The sequence below is a fragment of the Marmota marmota genome, unplaced genomic scaffold (genome assembly GCF_001458135.2).
Source record: "Marmota marmota marmota unplaced genomic scaffold, marMar, whole genome shotgun sequence".
Classification (NCBI taxonomy): domain Eukaryota; kingdom Metazoa; phylum Chordata; class Mammalia; order Rodentia; family Sciuridae; genus Marmota; species Marmota marmota.
In genome coordinates, this window is record NW_025999853.1 from 8,572,327 (window position 1) to 8,594,434 (window position 22,108).

The 22,108-nt window shown below is 40.6% G+C and overlaps 1 protein-coding gene across 1 annotated transcript in view; it reads left to right on the top strand.

Moving 5' to 3' along the window:
- The window catches only part of CUNH12orf42 (chromosome unknown C12orf42 homolog), a 151,424-nt gene that overhangs the window by 61,150 nt on the left and 68,166 nt on the right, over positions 1–22,108 (top strand). Inside the window, exon 3 of the mRNA XM_048808081.1 lies at positions 4,340–4,408. Within this exon, the coding sequence (XP_048664038.1) occupies positions 4,355–4,408 (54 nt within the window). The 5' untranslated portion in view covers positions 4,340–4,354. The remainder of the gene's footprint in view (positions 1–4,339; positions 4,409–22,108) is intronic.

Here is a 22,108-nt window from a genome sequence, read left to right on the forward strand (position 1 = left end):
GAAATACCCCTTAGATTAGAACTAAGTAGATGATCTTAATATTTCAGAAAGGGTTCAAATAAGTGAGAAATGAGGTCTTCAGCTTAATATCTTTTTTTTAAATTTGGGGGTACAGGGGATTGAACTCAGGGGCACTTGACCACTGAGCCACACCCCCAGCCCTATTTTGTATTATCATCTTATTTAGAGACAAAGTCTCACTTAGTTGCTTAGCGTCTTGCTGTTGCTGAGGCTGGCTTTGAACTTGCAATCCTCCTGCCTCAGCTTCCCAAACCCCTGGGATTACAGGCGTGCGCCACCGTGTTGGGCCTCAGTTTAACATCTTGAACCTCTGCTTAGAAATAAAATAATTTGTTTTTTTTAAGGAGGGACCACATCTTTTGAAAGAAATGCACCACCTCATCACGGCAAATATGCTTTTTAAAATGTGATAGCAGTTCATGACTGAAGAGAGCATTTCAAAGCTATCTCCTGGTTTCCGTTCTCCCTTCCAATCTCAGAGGCAAAGCAAGTATTTGCTTTTAGCATAGTCTACACCCAAGCACTTTGCAAATGTTTCCACAAAGCCAGCTGCCCTTTGTGGATCCCCTTGGGAACTTTTCTTTTGGTTACTAACCCTCTAGAGCTTGCAACCCCTTATTTGCAAAGGTATTTGTCTGATGAGAAGGGCTCATGAATCTTCAGACCTTTTTGAGGAGGGTGATGGAGACTTTGACTCCAGTTTGAAAACCTCTGTCCCTTTGCTCAGACCTGGGGGCTCATCTGAAGATTTTCTCCTACAGCATAATCATGTTTTTGTAGCCCTCGGAAGGAATCCCCCCACACACATACATTTAAACAGCACCTTTCTAATATTTCTCAGCTTAATACTGTAAGATTAAAAATTCTGAAAAATATTAACTCTTCACCCGAAAGCTTCATTGGATTTTGCATATATTTTTGGAGTAGCCACATGTCTGTTGACAAATTTTGTGATCGCCAGGAGTTTTGCATTTTACTTCTTTTGCTTTATCACGTGTTCAGTTGTGCTTTCTCTCCAAGTCCTTTTCAAACTATTTAACTTGTTCTCCTCCTTTTAGAAAACAGAGTCCCTGAAAGTGAAATGAAAGATTGTGGTTTAGAGACCAAATTGTTAGTTACAAAAGCCTGCCACCGAGATGCGTGGCTGCCAGGTACCTGACTGTACATTAGGTTTTTCTTGTTCATGCAACTGGTAGGTGGTTGGAGTATGTAAACTTGGTGTGTGTGCCTGTGAACACAGACGGAGCAAAACTTGAACCCTTCAGTGTATACTACCTGGTTTCACATCATCTTTTAAAGAGCTTTGCTTTTCTTCGCTTTTCTTTCTTTCTTTCTTTCTTTCTTTCTTTCTTTCTTTCTTTCTTTCTTTCTTTCTTTCTTTCTTTCTTTCTTTCTTTCTTTCTTTCTTTCTTTCTTTCTTTCTTTCNTTCCTTCCTTCCTTCCTTCCTTCCTTCCTTCCTTCCTTCCTTCCTTCCTTCCTTTCTTTCTTTTTCTTTCTTTCTTTTTAATTGGCTGGGCAGTCCTAATTTTGGGTAACTCGCCTCTTCTCTAACATATGGACTGTAACTCTATTTCTTTTCATTGGACCTGAGTCTTGCTTGTCGTTTATACCGCATTTTTGCCTTTCTTTTTCATTGGAAGGAAAGAGAGGCTTTTATTATTATTATTATTATTATTTTAGAGCAAAGCACCTCAGGTTTATGGGGCGACTCTTGTGGCTTTCTAAATGCACTTGATTTAGCTTTCAATGTGTAATTACTGCCAAACAAGCTAATTGCTTTATAAGTGTCCAAAATTCCCTGGTTTAATTTTGCTTTCATTTACCAACCTTCATTATACATCCACTGCTCAACATAAACACAAATGATTGTTAATGAATGCCTAATGCCATATTCATTAGAAAATCAGGTTAATGACTGACAATGAATATCCCAGCTACTTTATTCTTTCAAGCCTTTTTTTCCCCCTTGTTGATGACAATAGCTTTTTTGTTTAAAAAGAGAATTTACCTGCATTTTAAAGTTCAAGGTGAAGCTTTTCCAGGGAATCAGATAACCCCAGTCTCTGATTATTATTATTATTTTTTTCTCCTGAGGATTCCTACAAACTCATCAAATTGTATACATCAGCTATATGCAGGTGTTTGTATATCAATTAATTAGAGCTCAATAAAGCTGTACAAAATTTCAAAAACAAAACAATAAGAATGCACAGGATTTCCTTGGCTATTGGGTACCATGAAGCCTTAATTGCTTACAAAGCAGAAATCTTTCTGTGTACAGTGTTCAGGTAGTGGACCGAATACTCTTAAGAGGCACTGTTTTTCCAGTTTCTCTGAATGAAGCCAAATGGATGTGCCGTCTGACGTTGCTCGCTCTGAGCACAGCACTGAGACATGGCCACAGAACTAAACATTCAGAGCAGCTTAGAAGGGGTGGGATTCAGTGCTTTGCGCTGCCCACCCCAGGCACAGGTGACTTTGTTAGAAGACACTGGATCTTTGAAAGTGCACAGTTGGAGAGAGGCCAGGAGCCCACTGAGGGTGAGAACCGAGATTCAGGTGATGGGATGTCCCTGTCTCCCCCCGGGTGATTCTGGCTTTCTAAATGAAATTCCTCTCCTTCCCGCGCACAGGGGGTCACTCTCCCAATCAGACCCGGCAGCCAGATTTTGAAGGCTGCGTGCATATGCTGGAATCTCAGCAGAGGGTCACGGGCTGGAACAGAGTCCGGACTCTGAGCATAGCACTGTCTTGTCACTGTGTGGTTGTGTGACCTTGGACGGTATCATGATCTGTCACATGCAGATGGGATTTCAGATTCCCTCCCGTTGTTCTTACACTCTGTGACTCTTTTTGGGATCTCAGCAGAGTCCCCCTACGTTCTTGAAGCCCATTGATTGTGCCTGGCAGAGTTGAGATCAGGGATGCTCTGTTTTAAGGGGCACACTGTTTGACTTCACAGGGGACATCAGTGTGGCTCACACTCCCCGGCCTGTGCCTGCATGTATTGTGTGTCTTCCCTACTCCTGCATCTCAGCGCTCTGAAGTCCTTTTACCCTCCCCAGTGATTTCCTCCAGGTGCTAGTAATTTTACCTTTCTTCTGCCACCTGCCTCCTCCTCCTCCTTTTCTTGCCACCATCCTCCGGTATTGGTCTTGGGTGTCAGAGAAGCCATTTTCTTCTTGTCCCCATTTGGGAGTCTCCTTTGTGTCCCCCATGTCTAATATCAGTTATTCTCCTTGGCTCCATGAATGTCTCTCTGTCTCTCCTTCATGACTTCTAATGGCGTGGAACTCACATCTCTCCTTGTGGGATGCTTGGCTGCTATCACTGCTTTAGATGCTGGGCACTGTGAGGAGAGGTGGTGATGGCCTTGCTATTGTTTGTACCGCCCCTGCCTGTGTCCTGGCCTCCTCTTCGTGGCATTGGTCTTCCTAGGATAATCAAAGGCCGAAGCACAATTTTAGCAAATGTCAGGCAACAAAATGTCAAGGACCTTGAGCCTTGTGACTAGCTAAGTAAAAAGTATCAAACTGAAAACCAGAAGTCTGAAAACAAGTTCAGATGTTAGCTTATTAAGATGTGATATTTTAAGTAAAATGGCAGGTCCTCAGGGATGCCTCTCCTGACCTGGATGGGCATCATCTCTCATGTATTGTATATTGTTTCATTGTGCATAACAAACAGCTCCAAACCAGCATGCAACAAGCAGCATTCATTTCTCACTTGTGTTCTCGGGTCTGTGGGTTGACTTGACTGTATTTGGCTGAGCTGCAATTGACTCAGGCTATGAAAGGTACATCAAAGTCATGTGGCAAAGAGTATACACATTTAATTATTATTATTTTTTAATTCTTTTTAATTGTAGTTGGGCACAATATCTTTATTTCATTTATTTCTTTTTATGTGGTGCTGAGAATTGAACCCAGTGCCTCACACATGCTAGGCACATGCTTTACCACTGAGCCACAACCCCAGCCCTGTACATGTTAATTCTATTTCATCCTATCGTATTTCAATACTCTCAAAATTCTTTGTCTTTTGCCTTCATGTATCAACATGACACATGATGACATGTGTCACCATTTAAATTTTACATGTATTTATGTGATTCTTTAGTTCCTACCTGTGGCTTGCTCTGAACTCTTGAAGGTGGTGACTGTGTTTTGGGCTCACCATGGTTCTCTTCAGGCACTCAGTGAATGAACAGCTATTGTTGGGATCATTCTCCTCCGATCTGCCTCAAAGTCATCCTTGGAACAGAAGTGGAGGATTATTACTAAAGCAATACTGAATGCCTTGTTTCGACTCTTTCAGACATTCTTTTGCTACATGCCCATTGTGAACAGTGTGACCCTGTGGGAGAGAAACATGCTACCTTCAAAAGTGAGTAAGCAGGGGTCCTGTTGTGCAGGGCTGCATCCACACTGTCACCCTTTTGGGTTCTGGGGGCTCCATGCCTGAGATTTGACCCTTTATGCCTTTTCAACCTCATAACTTATAAAATATTTATTTTTTTAAAATTATAAACTAAGAAGGATGTTAAAAGACATTACCCATAGCAGTTTGAATCCTGTTTGAGAATCGTACTGTTTCTTTATTTTGTACACACAGATATGTATACTGAGGAAAACCTACAGCATTCATCTGATAGCAAGAATAGAAATCACAGTGCCTGGGGCACTTTTGCAGTGCTGGTATGTGGCACAACATAGAGAAACTAGCATAATCCTCTTGTTTTACTATAACCAATAAAAATATATAACTGGCTTCATCAGGAGAAAGGCGAGCTGCCTGCCCTGACAGGACTGTTCTTTCCCATCTCACTTCCCACTCATTGGCTAACGATCTGCTCTTAGTGAGAGCCAAAGTGAATGTTTGTCCCTGCAATGAACATGGGAGTCTCTGTAAATGACTGTGATGTGCACATGGAGATGGTCACCATGGCTGGCTGGCCAGTCCAGTTGTCATGGAGCTGTGGTAGCTTCTCAGATTTAGTCCCACCAAAGTGTTGTTTATAAAAGCAGGATTGAAGAAAAAGAAACCTTTCAACCAGTACTGAGATTTACATACCAAAGTGATTACCTTTATTTCCTTCCCTTTACCACGAAGGTCTTTGCAATGTCTTCTAAAGAGGACCACTTAGCCCAGGGACCCTGATGGAATCACTAAGTCTCAGCATATGGGCAGGAGGTGACTCTACGTTAGTTGGTTTTATCTTCTGTGGTCTTTCTTTTCCAACATTTATAAGGAGGATTGCCCCAAGGTACTGCTTGCTGAGAAGTGGCAAGAAGGTTACTGAAAATGCAATTCAAGAGTAGAAATCAAGAGGTGTGGAAACTCACATTTTAAGTTGGAAGAAAAAGACCAAGTGTAGAAAAGATCAAAAACTTGTCTTAGTCTTAGAAAATCTGACCTGATTTCCTAGTGGTTCCCACTCTGTGAAAGCAGAGGAATACATGGAAATAAGGCACCTGCACTCTGCTGTTTCATTAGTTAATCTTCCATTTAGATTTCAAGTAATTGACATCTTAAGATTCCATGCAGCTAAAGGATTCTCTGACTCCCAGCGTGAACTGTGTTGGAGAGGAGAGGGCGCCTATGAGTTCCCTGTGGTGGAGTCATTTCATTTGTGCGTCAAGGGCTTCCTGAAAGAGGATCACAGGCCCCTTCATTAGGAAAGGAGTGACACAGGTGACATTAGCTTACACTGAAACAGTGAGATCGTGCCTCTGGAGCTTACCAACAAGAGATGCCTGGGTGCCACTCTTCTGTGGCAGCTGAAGTGAAGACTAGGGACCCACTTCCATCCTATGGATCAATCTAATTTGTGAAAAATATTAAATGAAGTTTCTGAAAAATACATTCAGTGATATATCTCTATCTCTATCTATCTATCTATCTATCTACCTACCTACCTATCTATCTAATCAAGTAGGGCTAATTCTAGTGGTGCAAAAAATAGTTTAAGATAAAAATAAACGTATGGGATGCATATTAATAGATTAAGGTAGTAATTTATTAATATGTATTGAGGGATGTTTGACCTTACTAGTGTTGAGAGAAATGCAAAAACCATAAAGATCATTTCATATTCATCAGTTGACAAAAGTGTAGGGAAGTAGGAAGTCTCATCTATGTCACTACAGAATCACTGTGGAGAACATTTTCAAAATCTAACACAGTCGTGGAATGCAAACACTTTCGACTCAATCATTCCCACCAGGGTATGAAATCAGAGACTCTCTACTCAATGGAGCCATGTAGAAGACTGCTTTCTGAGGCATCCAGTTTATAATGGGAAATTTAAAAAGCATAAATGTCCATCAACAGAAGAATGGATAAATATTTTGTGGAGTATTTATACACTGGACCATTGCAAGTAGTTTAAAGGATGAATTACGGTTATACTCACCATCAAGAATAAATCTTGGTAACTTAATGCAGAATGAAAACAGTCAAGTTATAGAATTATTTGTTTAACATGATAGATAATACTGCTCAGGGGATAAGTGCATCCACCTTTGCTTTTCCCTCTCAGTTTAAAGTTATTTGAGATGTAGATACAAAAGATGAACAGATGGTGGGAGAAATAAATTCCAGTCAAAGTTGGATTGAAAGATTTAATAACATTTCCAAAAATATAAACAGATGACATCATTCTTCTGCTCACAAACCTCCAGTGGACTTCGGTTTCACTGACCATCAAGTCCAAAGTCTTTTTGATGGCTTCCAGGACCTCCCGGCCCCAGCGCTCATCCTCTTCCCGTGGCCCCTTTTCTGCTCGGCCCCTCTGCCTCCCTCCCTCCCAGGCCCTTTTCTACCTTGTAATGTGGCAGATGAAGAAATCATACTAGAATAAAAAGAAATGTTGGCTCAGTAGTTTATTCAATTGGTGAATTCAACAAATATATATTCAGTGCTGCGGTGTCCCAGAACGTAAGCTCCACGAGGGCAGGGCCACGGGTCCCTTGCTGTTTGTCATATGCCCATCTCCAGCAGAAATCTCTGGCACAAGGAAGATGCTGACTTGGTATTTATCGCGCCAACGAAAGGACGAGCTGGACACATGGTAGGTGCTGGGTGTGCTCTGCGAGCTGTGTCCCTACTTCTCCATTGATGCTGAGCTGCTCTTCCTGCAACGACTTTGCTGTCTCTGGAAGCTCCTCCGTCTGCACCAAAGCCCCCACGGGTCTTCCCTTTGTTCTTCAGCATGTGGTCCAGTGCTGGGTGGGGTTGCTCAGCCCCAGCTGGAAGTCAGCCTCGGTTGCTGGGTCCTTCTTCTGCACAGGGGTGGAAAGGGGACTCTGACCATATCTCCCCCTCCACTGAGCTGCCCGGTAGTGCCACTCTGCAGTGCTTGGTGTTCTTTTGCTCTGCTGGACCCTTTCCTGATAGTATTGTTGAGAAACGATTTTGTATTTGTGGGGAAAAAAAAACAACAACAAAACAACCACATTGCAATCCCACATTTCAAATACATAGCCCAATCAGGGATCATACATTAGCATATATTTTGAAATCATGGTCCATTTAAGGTTGGTGTGGAAGCTGTTTTTGCGTGCAGAATGTGGGAATGCATTTTTTTTTTTCCACAGCAAGTGTTAAAATGGACACTTGGAAGAACGAACTGGAAGCTTCCATGCTGTGGGCATTCTGAGGACTGTTAGGAGTCAGAACTGTGTAGAGCTGTAGGTCATGTGACTTGGGTTCTTGGTAGGTGTACGTGAGTCAAATGTGGACAGGGAGACATTTTATGCTCTTTTATGAGAGTAATTTGAGAAGCAGAGTGTCTCTAAGACCTTAGCATGATATGGTGCTGAGCTCACAACTTCTGCTGTGGCCGAGTTGATCTGGGAACAACATTTATATAAAGAATGGCCTCCCAAAATTTTGGTAAAGGCTTGACTTTTCTAATATTCAATATGAACGTCTTAAAAAGAGGCGAATGTTCATTTGAACAAAATAAAACTAGTAATAATTGGCCCAGATGATAGCTGGCAAGTCTGTGTCCTACAGAAATGATAAGAGGGACATATTTGCATACCTGAAAAGATCTCACCAGGGCTCCTCTGGTATCTCTGCCTAGAATCATACACACAAAGCTGGAAAGTGTTGCTTACTAGAGGTGGAACCTTGGGCATAGAATCCTGGATAAATGTCAGAGGTTCTGGTTTCTAACAGAATAATCTTTAGGGTTAAATGGATCAATAAGTGTTAGATGTTTCATTCATGTAACAAATTGTTTTAAGTACAATGTCTACCAGGCATTGTTTTAAGTAAGTAAAAATGAACAAAAACAAAGATTCTGACCTCAAGGAAATTTCATCCCAGTGTGGGATAAAAAAGCTGAATAATAAACTATTAGGTCAAATTGTGATAAGTACAGTAGAGAAAAAGCAGGATAAGAACAGAAGGGCACGTGCCATTGTTGATAGGGTCCTAAGTGGGACTCTTATTTGCAAACAAGAGAAGCTGACTCTGGTTGATGGAAGAGAAGAGTTGAACAAAATTAAATTAAGTGGTTCACAGAGAGTTATGGAGAGTTATGGGATTAGAACTAAGTGTAGGCTCCCAGGAACAGGGCTCAGTGTTTCAAGAAGGAGCAAGAATGGCCCCAGTTAGATCAAGGATGTGAGAAGATATGGATACGGAGAAACTGGGAGGACAGTTGGTATGACCACACGTTGCCTACTTCAGACTGGGCTAGTGACCTTGCTGGGCTGGACATCCTGGTCCACATTGGATTCCCTGGCAAATTTCCCACCTCTGTGCCCTGCTGCCCTGAGTAAAACCTCTTCTGTGGTCAACATTAGTCGGGCAGCTTGTAGAAGGAGGAGGCATCTTCGGGGGGGGGGGGCTGCATTTTTCATTGATTGATGGAAAGGATGGAATTGGGGAACTGTCTTTGGACAATCAAGAGAGTTCAGAAAAAGACATCGAATGCTTCTAGTACCTCAAAAACAGTAATGTAGAAAAGAAAATTTAAAGTTATTCACCTAGACTTGATTTTTGGAAGCGAAAGATCCGTTTCCTCATTTCCTCTGGGCTCCTTTCCCAGGGGAGCACAGATCCTGAGAAGATGCACCCAAGAATGGAAGACAGCCTCATGGTGGATCTGACCCCTAAATGATATTTTTCATATAGTCAAATCCCACTCCCACTCTCACATATACACCCAACGGGGAATTTGGTATGGGTCACGTTGCCAGGACTGATCTACTTGGCAAAACTGTCACCTGCCTGTGTTTGAACCCAGAGGCTGGACTCACCCCAAAGCTTGCTTGTATTGGGCCTCTTCTTGGCTCCCAATCAAGACCACCCACCATCTGCTGCTTGACCTTCTTCCATTCTGGTCCTAAGAAGAAAGAGGAACTGGATAATGGGAGAACGAAGTAGGCTTTGACCAAGGCTGGAAACCATGAGTGTTTGTCCAATGCTATGTCCTGTGTACCAGAGGTAACATAATAACCATTCCTGTTGTGTCCCTTCATTCCTGTTGGGGGTTCTGGCAGACCCTCATCAATCTGGAGCAAGAGCAATAGAAGAGAAGGTTGGTGGACTCTTTTATTCTGGAATGTTGTGAGATATTTCAGGCAATATAGTGGGTTTAGAGAAAACTATAACCAACACTGGTGTATCCATCGCTCACCTTAAGAATCAGTATTTTACAAATAAGAATGCAGCAATATTGCCGTTTCAAGGAGAGAAAGCCTGTGTGTGTGGGCCTGTGGTTCCACAGAGGACATAGCCCAGTTTCCCCACAGCTTACCAGTGGCATGGGGGCAGGGACCCAGAATTCCCTGCTTGATGAAGAGTGGGTTGTAGAAATGCTGATAGGAGAAGGTCTGGAGGTAGCCTGGCATTTATATGAGGAAATTCCAAGCTGCACAGACCTCCAGACCCAAGACCTTATCAGGACATCATCAGCAGATGCTGCCATATTCTCCACCATCCTAAAGGTCCACCGGGACCAGTTACATCGCTATGGAGGCAACAGAGAGGTAAAACAGAAAGGCCAGGCAGGAAAAGTCTGTCCTTCTGATGTCATTTAGGGTTATTCTCCACTTCCCCAGGGCCAATAAAAAAAATATTTCTTCCTGCAATGCTCCATCCTGGGGGAGGGAGCAGGGAGCATTTTTAAGAGTGGAGGATGCTCTGGAAAAGACTTTGAACTTGGAAATGACTGGGCTAAATCCTGAATTGTGTGAGCAATTATCTAAGAGACAGTTTTAAATTTCCTAAGTTGCCTCAAAGTGGGAAGGTACATTGCTCGCTGCCAGTTGAGTTTTATCAAGAAAGTAAAGTTAAATGTCGTTTAAAATGAAAAGAGAGAGGGAAGGGAACTTAAAGTGCATGAACAGCTCAGCACTTGGAGAAGGCGTGTCTACAGATCTCAGTCTTGTTTTCATTCATTTGTTTATGTAACATTTTTTTTTTTTTTTTAGGTATCTATAAATGCTAGGCATTGTTTTAGCTATAGGAGTTGCTGGTGGGCAATTAGAGTGTACAGTATCAAGTCCTAGTGTTTATGCTTTTCCAGGGGGAGGAGGTGAGGGCTGCTGCCAGGAGGTATGGAGTCTGTACAAATTAGAAAATAGTGCCATTGGGTGGAAGGACACACCCTATTCAGGATGATGCAGCCCCAAGTCCTGGCACAAGTCCTGATGAGTGGAATGTGGGCCATCCGACCCTTGCGGCTCTTCCTGTTGGCAGGGCCTGACCTGCCCAGGTATGTGTGCAGGCCCTGGGGAAGCTAGACAATGCACAGTGAATAAGCAGAACACATGGTAGTTCAAAGACGATCGAGAACCCAAAGTGGTGCTATGGGTGTGTGTGTGTTGGGGGGGTTGGTGATCCCTTTTAAAACATGGTGGTGATGGGAGACAAATAATTGTGATTAGCAAAAAGCTGAAAGAGATGAAGGATCAAGCCATAAAGGTGTTTGGAGGATGGGTTCCAGGGAAAGGGAACAGGAAGCAGAAAGTTCCCAAGACAACGCTGGCCTGGAATAATTGAAGGAACAGCAAAGGGGCAGGGGCAGAATGGAGAGAAGGAGATGAATAAGGGAGGTAATGGATGCATCCCTTTTGCCTAGGACAGTTTGGGTTTATACATGTTGTTCTAGAATAATTGTTAGTGGGCTCCCTTCCACACTCAAAAATGTCCCCAAATGATGAAAACACTCATAGATTTTCTAAAATATATAATGTATAGACTAGTAAGTTATGATACAGTGTTGAAAACAACCACTTATTTGTAACTCCAGTAACTCATTCTGATGTCTCAGATCCTGGTTACCTTGGTGGGAAGCCACTGGGGATTGTGTTAGGAAGGGAATGTGGAGCCACAATTGGGTTGTGGGCTGCAGGATGTGACTCTGGCCTCACAGGGCCATTTGACATGACTTTTGGGAGGGGGAGAAGAGCTAGGGGCTGTTTCCCCTAGAATTAGGTTTCTGGTGCCTGGGTAGCTGGCCTGGTCCTCAGGATGCTGTCTTGGGGCCAGCTCCTGAGGTCTCCTTCCATACTCTGGGGTGCATGTGGGCATTCAACCCACCTCAAAAATTGTTTGTTTCATGAAGGCTGCAGCACTAACCATGGGGGGAGGTGAGTGCAATTTCAGTTGCCTCTGTTTTTAATCAACCCCACCCTGCACTGCATGGTGCTTGCTATATTTTGGATCATGCTAACTCTTTGTATCATAAACTCTTCTGTAATACCTGGGGATCAAAGGATCACATTGCAAATGATTTCTGGAAGATCGCAAGTGGCAGAGAACTTTGAGCACTCATCCAGGTTCTAGTAGCCTCATTTACCCACATGGATGCGATACTGATCACGTTGAGCTTTAGACCTTAGAGATCTGGGAGACGAGCAGTGTGTTCTTATCAGTTACCTGAAGATAACTTGGGCTTAGGGCAAGATGGATATTCGGAAGACCAGTTCTCTTCCAGAGTAGGGTTTGGAATTACCAACAAGAACTCAACTGTATTCCAGATGACTGAGAAGTGTGGGGCCTGCTTTTGGATGGCTGCTTCTGATGGCTTTAGTGGGTGGGAACTGAAAAAAGGTTGAGGATAGTGATTATATAGCCAGACTTGGGACTAGACAGGCTGAGTTCAGGTCCTGGATTTGCCACTTTCTGCCCTGTGACTTTTGGGAAATATTGTCTCATTTTGTATATGTCACGTTCTTATCTGCAAAACAGGGTAATGATAGCATGAAATTCATAAGGTTATTATGAGCATCAAGAGTTAGATATGAAATGCCTAGCCCTGAGCTGCCATTCTTGTTAGCTCTTAATATGTTTTATTTTGCCTGATATCCTTTTTATTTGTATCTCTCTCTCTCTCTCTCTTTCTTTTTTTTTTCTTTTTTTTTGATGGAGTTGCTCCTTTTAGTGATTGTCATGCTTTAGTTTTTCTGCCACTTATTTGTAACTCCAGTAACTTGAATTAGCTCCTTTGAGATTCTCTAAACCCATAAAAGTTGATGTCAGTTTTAAGCAAAATGTGTGGGTGCTGTCCAAGGCAAGCTTAGTCTTTAACTCAAGTTTCCATTTTCAGGTCAGATATGGAGAACACAAAACTAAATTTGGTTAAATTTCAAAGCAAATAAATAAGTAAATGTGTGTGTATATATATATATATATATATATATATATATATACACACACACACACACACACACATATACACACACATATGTATATATTATTTAAATTTGATTAAGCAAGTGAAATTTAGAACTGTGGTAAACAAAAATGGCACATTCTCTTAAAAACCAGGCAAGAATTCTCTAATAAAGAAGATGACATCATTACAATTTTTTATAATCATTTAAAAACTTCATTGGGTATTATATGGATGTAGGTACGCATCCTGTTCTACCTGAGTAGCTTTTTTTATGCTACTAATGGGTTACTTATCACACAAGAATGAGTACGTCTCAAGGAAGAATATATTTGGATTCATTACTCATCATAAGTATAATTATTGTTTAACAATATTATGAAGGGCTGGTGATGAGATGCAGGTGTTTAAACATGCAGTGCCAATAGATTTGACACGGCATTCAGTTCCAGGCGTATACATTTTTAAAGGCTCTATTCACCAAGGGGACAATGAAGCCCCACACAATGGTAAGTGTGTTTGCTAAAAACATGAAGTGACTGGTTAATTTCTAGTCTTTAGATTTTCAAACGAGCTATTTTTTTTTCAGCACTGAGTGTTTTTTTAACTTACTAGTCTATACATTACATAATCTAGAATGAGAGATAAAACAAGGCTATGTTGATCAAGTCTACCTATCTGGGGACTGCATACCATGTCTGAGTTTTGGAAGAAGCTGTACACATTCAATTTCAGGCAGAGCAAATAAACTACAAACTGATGGCCTGAGGCTTCAACATGTATTTTTTTTTTTAACCTGGGATTACTTAGGAAGGAAGTAGCCTTACCCTCTAGCTTCCAGATGAGGAAACTGAGGCCACAGAAGTTTTGCCTCTAGTCAAATGTGGGGCTCTAATTATCTGAACTCATGGTTTAATATATCGGGTGGTGGTCGTGTACCAGGTTCTGTGTCTGTTCCCAGGCTCAGGAGCACTGTGAAGTTCCTGGCCTTGGCTGGATTCCACACTTTAGCCTCCTTTTGGTGAACGCTCTTTGACACATGCTTGTGAGGATGCTGATGTATTTGCAGCTCAACTCAGAGAGTAGTTTAAGGGTCAGAGAGGAGATGGTAGAAACCAATGTTTTTCTATGTGCTATGTATTTTATAGGTGTTGGATTTATTTAAAAAGTGATGAAGCTGATGTTGCACCTCGGCGAAGAGCAGCTCCATCACTTAGTAGGATTCACCATCTTTCAAATGATGGTGGAGAAGGTGTTTTTAACCACAGCTTAACGTAGTGCCTGGCACTCAAACCACTTAAATTGTGTTGGGTGAATGAGTAAAGGAATAAATGAGGACTTTAAACTCGGGTCTAGGAGGCTCTAAAGTCCTTTCCACTGTATTTAGAGTTGCTGTTTTGTATCTTCTAGGGCCAGAAACACACTGGTTTTCTTTAACATCACTTAGCATGGAAGCAATTGTTTAAGACTGTTTGGTTATGATGGCATTTAAATTGTCCAAAGCTTAAAGTGCTTATGTAGCTGCTATTGTAGGATTTTGAGAACCATGAATAATGTACCTGTAAAATTAATTTTTCAAGTTGTCATTGGAAGATCAAAGCACATAACAACACCTTAAGATAGTGCTATGAATGCCATCCAAAGGGCTGGAGTCAGGAAGACCCCTGCACCCTGCTCAGGGTTGGAAGATAGCTCTTTCCATGTTGTGGCTTTTGAATCTTCCAGAGATTTTTCTCTATCATCTATGAAGTGTTCACAGCATTCAGAATTAGCTAATTAAGTGATTTACATGGATGCATGATCTTGCTCAGTTTTCATAGCTTACATTGCTCTGGGGTAAGCACCTTATTGATATTTCATTTTATCTGTGTAACAGATTTTCAAAAATACTTCCCTATTTTAAGTAGGAGAAGAAAGCTGAATATAAGAGTGGTTAAGAGGCGGAATCCCATAACCCAGGTTGAATCGCTATCTGGTCTGCATTAGCTGTAGTTTATTAACACTCTCAGTTATTTGCTCACCTATATATTTGTTCACTGATTCACTGACTTTTTAAAAAAAAATTCATTAATTGTTATTACGTGAAATCACACCAGACAAACACAAATCAACAATTGTCAAGAGTGCATCTGTACTTCTTCATATATAAAGAGATACTGGCCTTTGAAAAATGAAGTGCCTTTGTGTCTTGGACCTGCCAGTCATGTCTGGCCCTTGTGGGGTTAACCCAGTAATGGGTACAGAAAAGAACTGAAAGGGTTCTAGAAAGGCCATGGGTGATTTTAGAATGGACTGAAGCTACTAAGGAAAAAAGGAATATGTGGCAAGGCAGGAAATAGGGAAAGACCAGAGCTGGAGTGGACTGAGTTTTGAAGGGATAGTTTTGGGAGAAAGGGAGGGGGAAAGGGAGGGGGAGAGAGAAAGAACTGTGTTGTAAAGAGTGAGGTTGTGCCCGGTGGGGTGGTGCATGCTTATGATCCCTGTGGCTCAGGAGGCTGAGGCAGGAGGATGGCAAGTTCCGAGCCAGCCTCAGCAACTTAACAAGGCTCTAAGCAACTCAGCAAGACTCCAAGACCCTGTCTCTAAATTATTTTATATATATAAATTATTGCTGGGGATGTGGCTCAGTGGTTAAGCACCTCTGGGTTCCATCCCTGGTATGAAAAAGAAAAAAAAAATCAGTGAAAAAGTGAAGTTTTAGGGAGAAAGAGGAAAAGATAAAGAAGAATTTCAAAGGGCATTACTCTGTGCCATGCAAGGTAGTTCTTCTTTTATTTTCAAATGACTTCAGTAAAGGTTTTGATTGCTTGCTAACTGGTTTTTGGAAGCAGGGCTTACTTTCTTTTGACTGCGGCACCCATCCTGATGTGAGCCACAAGGAAACAGCATTATTTGGTTATTTTGTCATCTCATTTATATAAAGAAGAGCCGATGTATTTTGGTGCAATACATTTGCACCAAAATTTCCTGAAAGCACCCAAGAATATTTTTAAATCTTAGTTGCCTTTTGGGAATAGTGAATCTGAATGCTGCTCTATACTGTTTAAGATTTTTAGAATGAGCATTAAAGAAGAAAGCATATTTTAGTGATATATAGTTTGTATTTCTCATAAATTTTTTCTCATGAAGTGGAATTGCAACATTTCTCTTATGTGGAAGAGCTATGCCTGAGAGATTAGGTTCTTGCTTCAAAAGTCTTTAAAAATATAGGATTTTGGAGAAAACTGCTTCCAATGCCTACTGTAAGTTGAAATAATAAGATTGAGACTCTTGACAGGAGCAGAGTTCCCACACCAAAGGGAGGATCGAGATAGATCCCTGAGTACTCTACTTCCATGCAGTAGCTCTGGGGAGTGTACAAGAGAGGTTCTTTCTAGTCACAGTCAGGCTGTCAGGGCCTCCTAGCCTGTTTGGGTCTAGAAGACCAAGCATTCCAGGCCCAGGGCCAAGGGTTAAGAAGCAGGCATCTATGGGGCCCAGGGGCTGGGGAGACAGAGGAGGGTCAGCTCCATCCGGTTCCACTAGATGCTGTCTCCCAGTGGGGAATTGCCTCCCCACACAGCAAGGAACTGGTTGGATGCCAGGTAGAACAAAATGAAACAGAAGGAAAAAAAACCAAACTGAAACAAGGCACCAGAAGATACCTATAGTGGGATGTAAGCTGTGAGTGCTTCGTATTCTTCTTTTCCTTGCATGAATTTCAAATGAGAGGGACCCAGAGGTTGGCTGCTAGAGGTCAAAATATCAGATGGGCTGGGGATGAGATTTAGGAGCGTGGCAAAAGGGGGCTTCCTATCATGACTCCCAGAACAGCAGACAGGTGAACAACCAGATCAGTCCTCAGGAATCCCCCAAGTCCTCATGGGGAGGTTCTTTACCTGATCACCTTACCTTAGAACTAAAGGCAGAAAGACAGACCCCAAAGACAATGAGCCTCAGTCACTTAATTCTTCCTCCCAAATTCCTCCAGGCAAGGCACCCTGCCTCAAGCTGTCGAGGAGAAGGCAGAAGTGATTTTCAGGCAGGGTTTTGTCTCCAGAGTAAAACTAAAGAAAGCAAAGAAACTTTTAGGGGGAGAATCAGGACTTATGGTTTGGAAATGGGACCGTAGAGTGAAGGCCTCTCATTCTGCCATCTGGACATGCCCTGCAAGCCCATGCCCACCCTTGAAATGAAGCCAGTCCGTTCCATGCCTGATCCTCTCTATCAAGCTCACCGTCATTGGGAGAAGCCCTGAATTCTTTTGCAAGAGAGTCACATCTGCAGAAAGAGAGAAGAAACTCATCAACCTTAGCTATCACTCAAAATATCAACCACTTCCAGAATTCAAGGAAAGCCGATTATATAAAAAGAGAAGGATCATAGAGATTGAATAGAGAAAACAGCATCAGAGGACATCCACCTAATTCTGAAACCCAGAAGAAAATTTTTATTTTAAAAAGACGTCTAATTAGTATCCTGGGAGGGATTCTCAGAAAATCCATAAACTAAGAACAGCTGGGTCCTTTACAAAGAAGCAATCAACAAACAGAAAGAGTTCAGGGTATCAAATAAGTGATTGCTGAAAGTAAAAAACAACAACAACAAAAAACTTTAGTAGAAGATTGTAAGAAGTCACAGAACATCTTCCAAAGTGCAAAGCAAAAGTTTTAAAAAATGTACGAAAAATGCAAGAGGAAAGTTTAGTTGTGGGGAATCAGTGGAAAAGTAACTGAAGTCAACGTGAGCTCAGAAGAGACCCATAGAGTGGGTTTAGCCTGAGCCCCAAGGTTCCTTACTGATGCGCAGGGGAGGCAGAAGCAGGAATCTGGGAGCCTCCACGCTGATCTTGAACTTCTAATTCTTCCATCAGAGGGTCCTGCGACATACCCTCTTCTATTCTTCCATCCTGTGCAAGTCCACAGGATCCATTTTGGACAGTCACTTGGATTTTTTTTTTTCTCTAGGAGAATTTATTTGTTTTTAAAATACAAATACACAACATAAAATTTACCTTCCTAACCACTTTTAAGTTTAATAGTGTTAATCAAGTACACACATCATTTTATACCAGATCTCCAGAACTTTTCTGTCTTATAAAACTGAAATTCCTTCTTCCATACCACTTGGAACCCACCATTCTACTTTTTGTTTGTGTGAAACCAACTATAGATCAACATAATCTGACAAAAATTTGTGTTTTTGTAACAGTCATTTCATGTAGCATCATGTCCTCAAAGTTCATCCATATGAAGCATGTGCCAGAATCTATTTCCTTTTTTAAAACCGAATAATATTCCACAGCAAACATACAGTATATCACATTTTGTTTTTAGATTCATCCATCTTAATGAACATTTGAGTTGCTTTCCTTCTGCCCCTTGCTATTATGAACTGCTATGAACATGGTTCTACAAATCTCTCTTTGAGACTTTGCTTTTAATTCTTTTGAAAGTGGGATCTCTGGATCACATAGTAATTCTGTTTTTAATTTTTAAATGATTTGCCATACTATTTTCCATAGCAATTTCCATTTTACAATCCTACCAGTAGGCATACGGGTCTAATTTTTCCACATTCTCTCCAAAACCTGTTATTTTATGAGGTAATATCTTATTTGGGCTTTGATTTTCATTTCTTTAATGGTTAGTGTCATTGAATAACTTTTCATATGCTTGTTGGTTACTCATCTAAGATGTTTTGAGAAATATTTATTTAAGTCTTATGCCTATTTTTAAATTGGATTATTTAATTTTTGTTGAGTTTTAGGAGTTCTTTAGATAGTCTGGATGTTAAACTTTTATCAGATATGTGATTTGCAAATATTTTGACCCACTCTATAGATTGTCTTTCACTCTGTTGATTGTGTCTTTTGATGCACTGAAGTTTCTAAGTTTGATGTGTCCATTTCTCTATTTTTGCTTTTGTTGACTTTTTTAATGTCATCTCAGAAATTGTTGCCAATCCCGATATCACAAAGTTTTTCCCCTTATAATTTCTTCTATGAGTTTTATAGTTTTTGTTCTTTTATTGATTTTTTAAATCTATTTTTATTTGATTTTGCATGTGGTGTAAGATAAAGGTAAACTTAAATCTTTTGCATGTATGTATCCAGTTTTCACAGTATTATTTTTTTGAAGAGGCTTCTCTTTCCCACTAAGAGGTCTTGGAACCCTTATTGATGAACACTGATCTATGTATGCAAAATTTTATTTCTGGGATAACTATTGTATTCCATTGGTTTGCATGTCCATATTTATGTATTAATTACTATAGATTTGTAATATATATTAAAATTAGAATATGTGAGTCTTTTAAGTTTATTCCTCTTTTTCAAGATTCTTTGGACTATTCAGTGTCTCTTGAGGTTCCATATGAAATTTAGGATGGATTTTTCCAATTTTGAAAAATAGTTGGGATTTTAATAGTGGTTTCATTGAATATGTCATTTGCTTTGCATAGAATTAACATCTTAACAATATTAAATCTTCTAATTCATGAATATGGAATGTCTTTCAATTTATATATGCATCCTTTAACTTTCTTTCTTTCTTTTGCTGGCTATTGAACCCAGGTCCTTGTAAATGCCAAAGAAGAGCTGGGGCCACACTCCCAGCCCCTCTTTAATTTCTTTGAACAATGTTTTGCCATTTCAGAGTACAAATATTTTCCCTCCTTGGTTAGGTTTATTCCTAAATATTTTATTATTTTCAATATTAGTAAGTAGAATTGTTTTCTTAATTTCCTTTTCAGATTGTTCATCATTATTATATAAAATGTAACTAATTTTTGCATGTTGAATTCACATCAGAAACTAGCAGAATTTATTAGTTTTTTTGTGTGTAATCTTTTGGGTTTTCTATATATAAGATTGTATCACCAGTGAATGCAGATAACTTTTTCTTTTTAATTTGTATGTTTTTTTTTTCTTACCTAATTACTCTGAATAGGGCTTCCAATACTGTGTTGATTAGATGTGGTGAGAGCAGACACCACTCTTGTTCTTGACCTTAGAGGAAAGTCTTTCTGTCTTTCACCATTGAGTATCCAGTTAGTTGTGGGCTTTTCATTTATGACCTGCATTATGTAGAGGTAGTTTCCCTCTATTCCTAGTTTGTTGAGTGTTTTTATTATGAAAGTGAATTGAATCTTGTTAAATGTGTTTGCTTGTTTCAGTTGAGATAATCATAATAATTTTGTTTTTCATTCTGTTAATGTGGTTTATTACATTGATTGATTTTCATACATTGAACCATCCTTGCATTCCAGAAGTAAATCCCACTTGGTTTTGGTGTGTAATCCTATCCTTGTGCTGTTGAGTTTGCTTTGCTAGTACTTTGTTGAAGATTTTTGCATCAATATTGCTTGGGGATATCGGTCTGTGGTTTTTTGGTAGTGTCTAAGGTTAATGCTGGTAGCTCACTTTATTTTAATCAAAGTCAACATTCTGTTAGGAGAAAATCTTTAGTTTGGATCTTTGGTTGCTAAATTTCCAGTCCTAAACATATGAAGAAAACACTACCAAAAGTGTGAAATTTTGATTTGCTTGGTACTGAATCATTACAGGTGATGTTGAACCATCAGTGATGTGGGACTCTGAGCTCCCTCTTCAAATGCAGGTAGTTTCTCCCTATGTCCCTTCCCATTCCTTAAGAAGAGTTAATTAACCTTCCGTAAGTTTAGTTACTTTTAGCCATAATTTCTGCACCTGTAAAATGAAACAGTGTACTTTGTGTCATGGTGTTGTGGCAAACATTCAGTGAGTTGATGTAAACACCTAGTTTGAGCCACAGGGACCCCAGTACACTTCTGCTATATTTGTTCTTCTTCCTTTTTATGTCCCACTTGGGAAGAGCAATAGCAGAAGGAGTATGGTCACGGATTTTGGAGTTAGAAGACACACCATTTATTACTTCTTTTTTTCCTCAGAGTTTGCTTGCTATTGACTTGCTTATTTTGTACTCTGCTCTTACTGCCTTAAGTATCTCCATAAACAGTCCCCCCACCAAAGTTCCAAAGTCTAACATGGTTCTACAATATTCAAGAAGATATTTTGTTAGTACTAACAAAATATATAAAATGCAGGTAGTTTCTCCCTAAGTCTTTTTTCCTTTTTTATACTTTCTATAAAAGCAATAGAAAGTAGAGGAAACCAGCCACCTAAGTTGTAAAGCATAATTTCCTGTTCTAGTTGTTTGGTCAAAGTAGAAAAAGAATCCCTGATTTTTCAGCAAGATAGAAAATAGAAAAGTCATGATTTCATCTTTTAACCTGGGTTAAATAACTAATGAATACAATAACTGGTGAACAGATGGTACCTTCTACCAAACCATTAGTTATACCATGATTCACAGCCCTTAGTGTTTATGGAAAGAGCAGTGACTCTCTGTCAGATTATCCTAAATGTCACTGAATTGTTATAACTACTCAGTCAGGTAGGGACTGTTATTCATTCTATTTTATAGATGAAATGATGGAGTCAAAGAAAGGTAACGCAATTTGCCCAGGTGGTAGATCCAGGATTCCTCTTGGGCTTCCTAGCTTCAGGGTTTGTGAGGTGGGCCACTGCACACATTGCCTCTCAGCACTGCTGTCATTGTCGTCTTTTAGCTTTTCTCTCCCTAACTCCTCCTCCCTCAAATAAACCTAGGCTGTAAAGTGAGTGAAAGAGAAGCATGAGGAAGGTGAGCTATGGATTCTAATAGCTTTACCTCTGATACCTTCCCCTGTAAACAAAGAAGTCATGAGCAAGTCATAAGCCAGTGTAGAACAAAGCAAAGATACGTTTCTTAGGGTGCAGAATAGATTTGCAAATTGGGAAGCACATTCAGCCAGGATGGACCAAAATTCTGCTGAGACAAAGTAGGCTTGGGCTTGTATCAAGTCCAGGAGGGGGGAAACTGATGCAAATAAGGGTGGTTGCAAGTTTTGTAACTCCATCTGAGTGTCCAAGTCAAGAGGAAAAACTGGTAACTCCAACACTTCTGAAATCTTGCAAGATATTGTCAGATTCTAGAAAATGGCTTCCTCTGGCAGATTCAGTTCTCTGCATATTGTGGGTGAGGCAGTCTTCCTCCTTCATTAATCTCTAAGGCTCAGGAAAGGACTTTTGTTGTGTGTGTGTGTGTGTGTGTGTGACCATACGGCAACCATCTTGACTTTTCATTTATCTGTCCTGTGCTCCCAACCTTCACCAATTGGCTAGTCCTGAGAGTGTGTTCACCTCTTCATAGTATTCCATATTTCTCAAAGTTCTTTGGATTCCCCATACTGTCTGAAGAACCACGGGAAGGAAGGAGGCAGAGAAGGGAACCTTTTCCCATTGAACTGCTGTTAAGCAGAGAGTTCAGTGATTCACCTGAGGTTGAAAGGTGGTGGTTGGTGCTGGTGCTAGCAGTGTGATTCCTCTTAGTCTTAAACTGCCAGTTCTCTTTCCTTCTGGATGGTGTCTGAATGAGCTTGGCTCTCATACC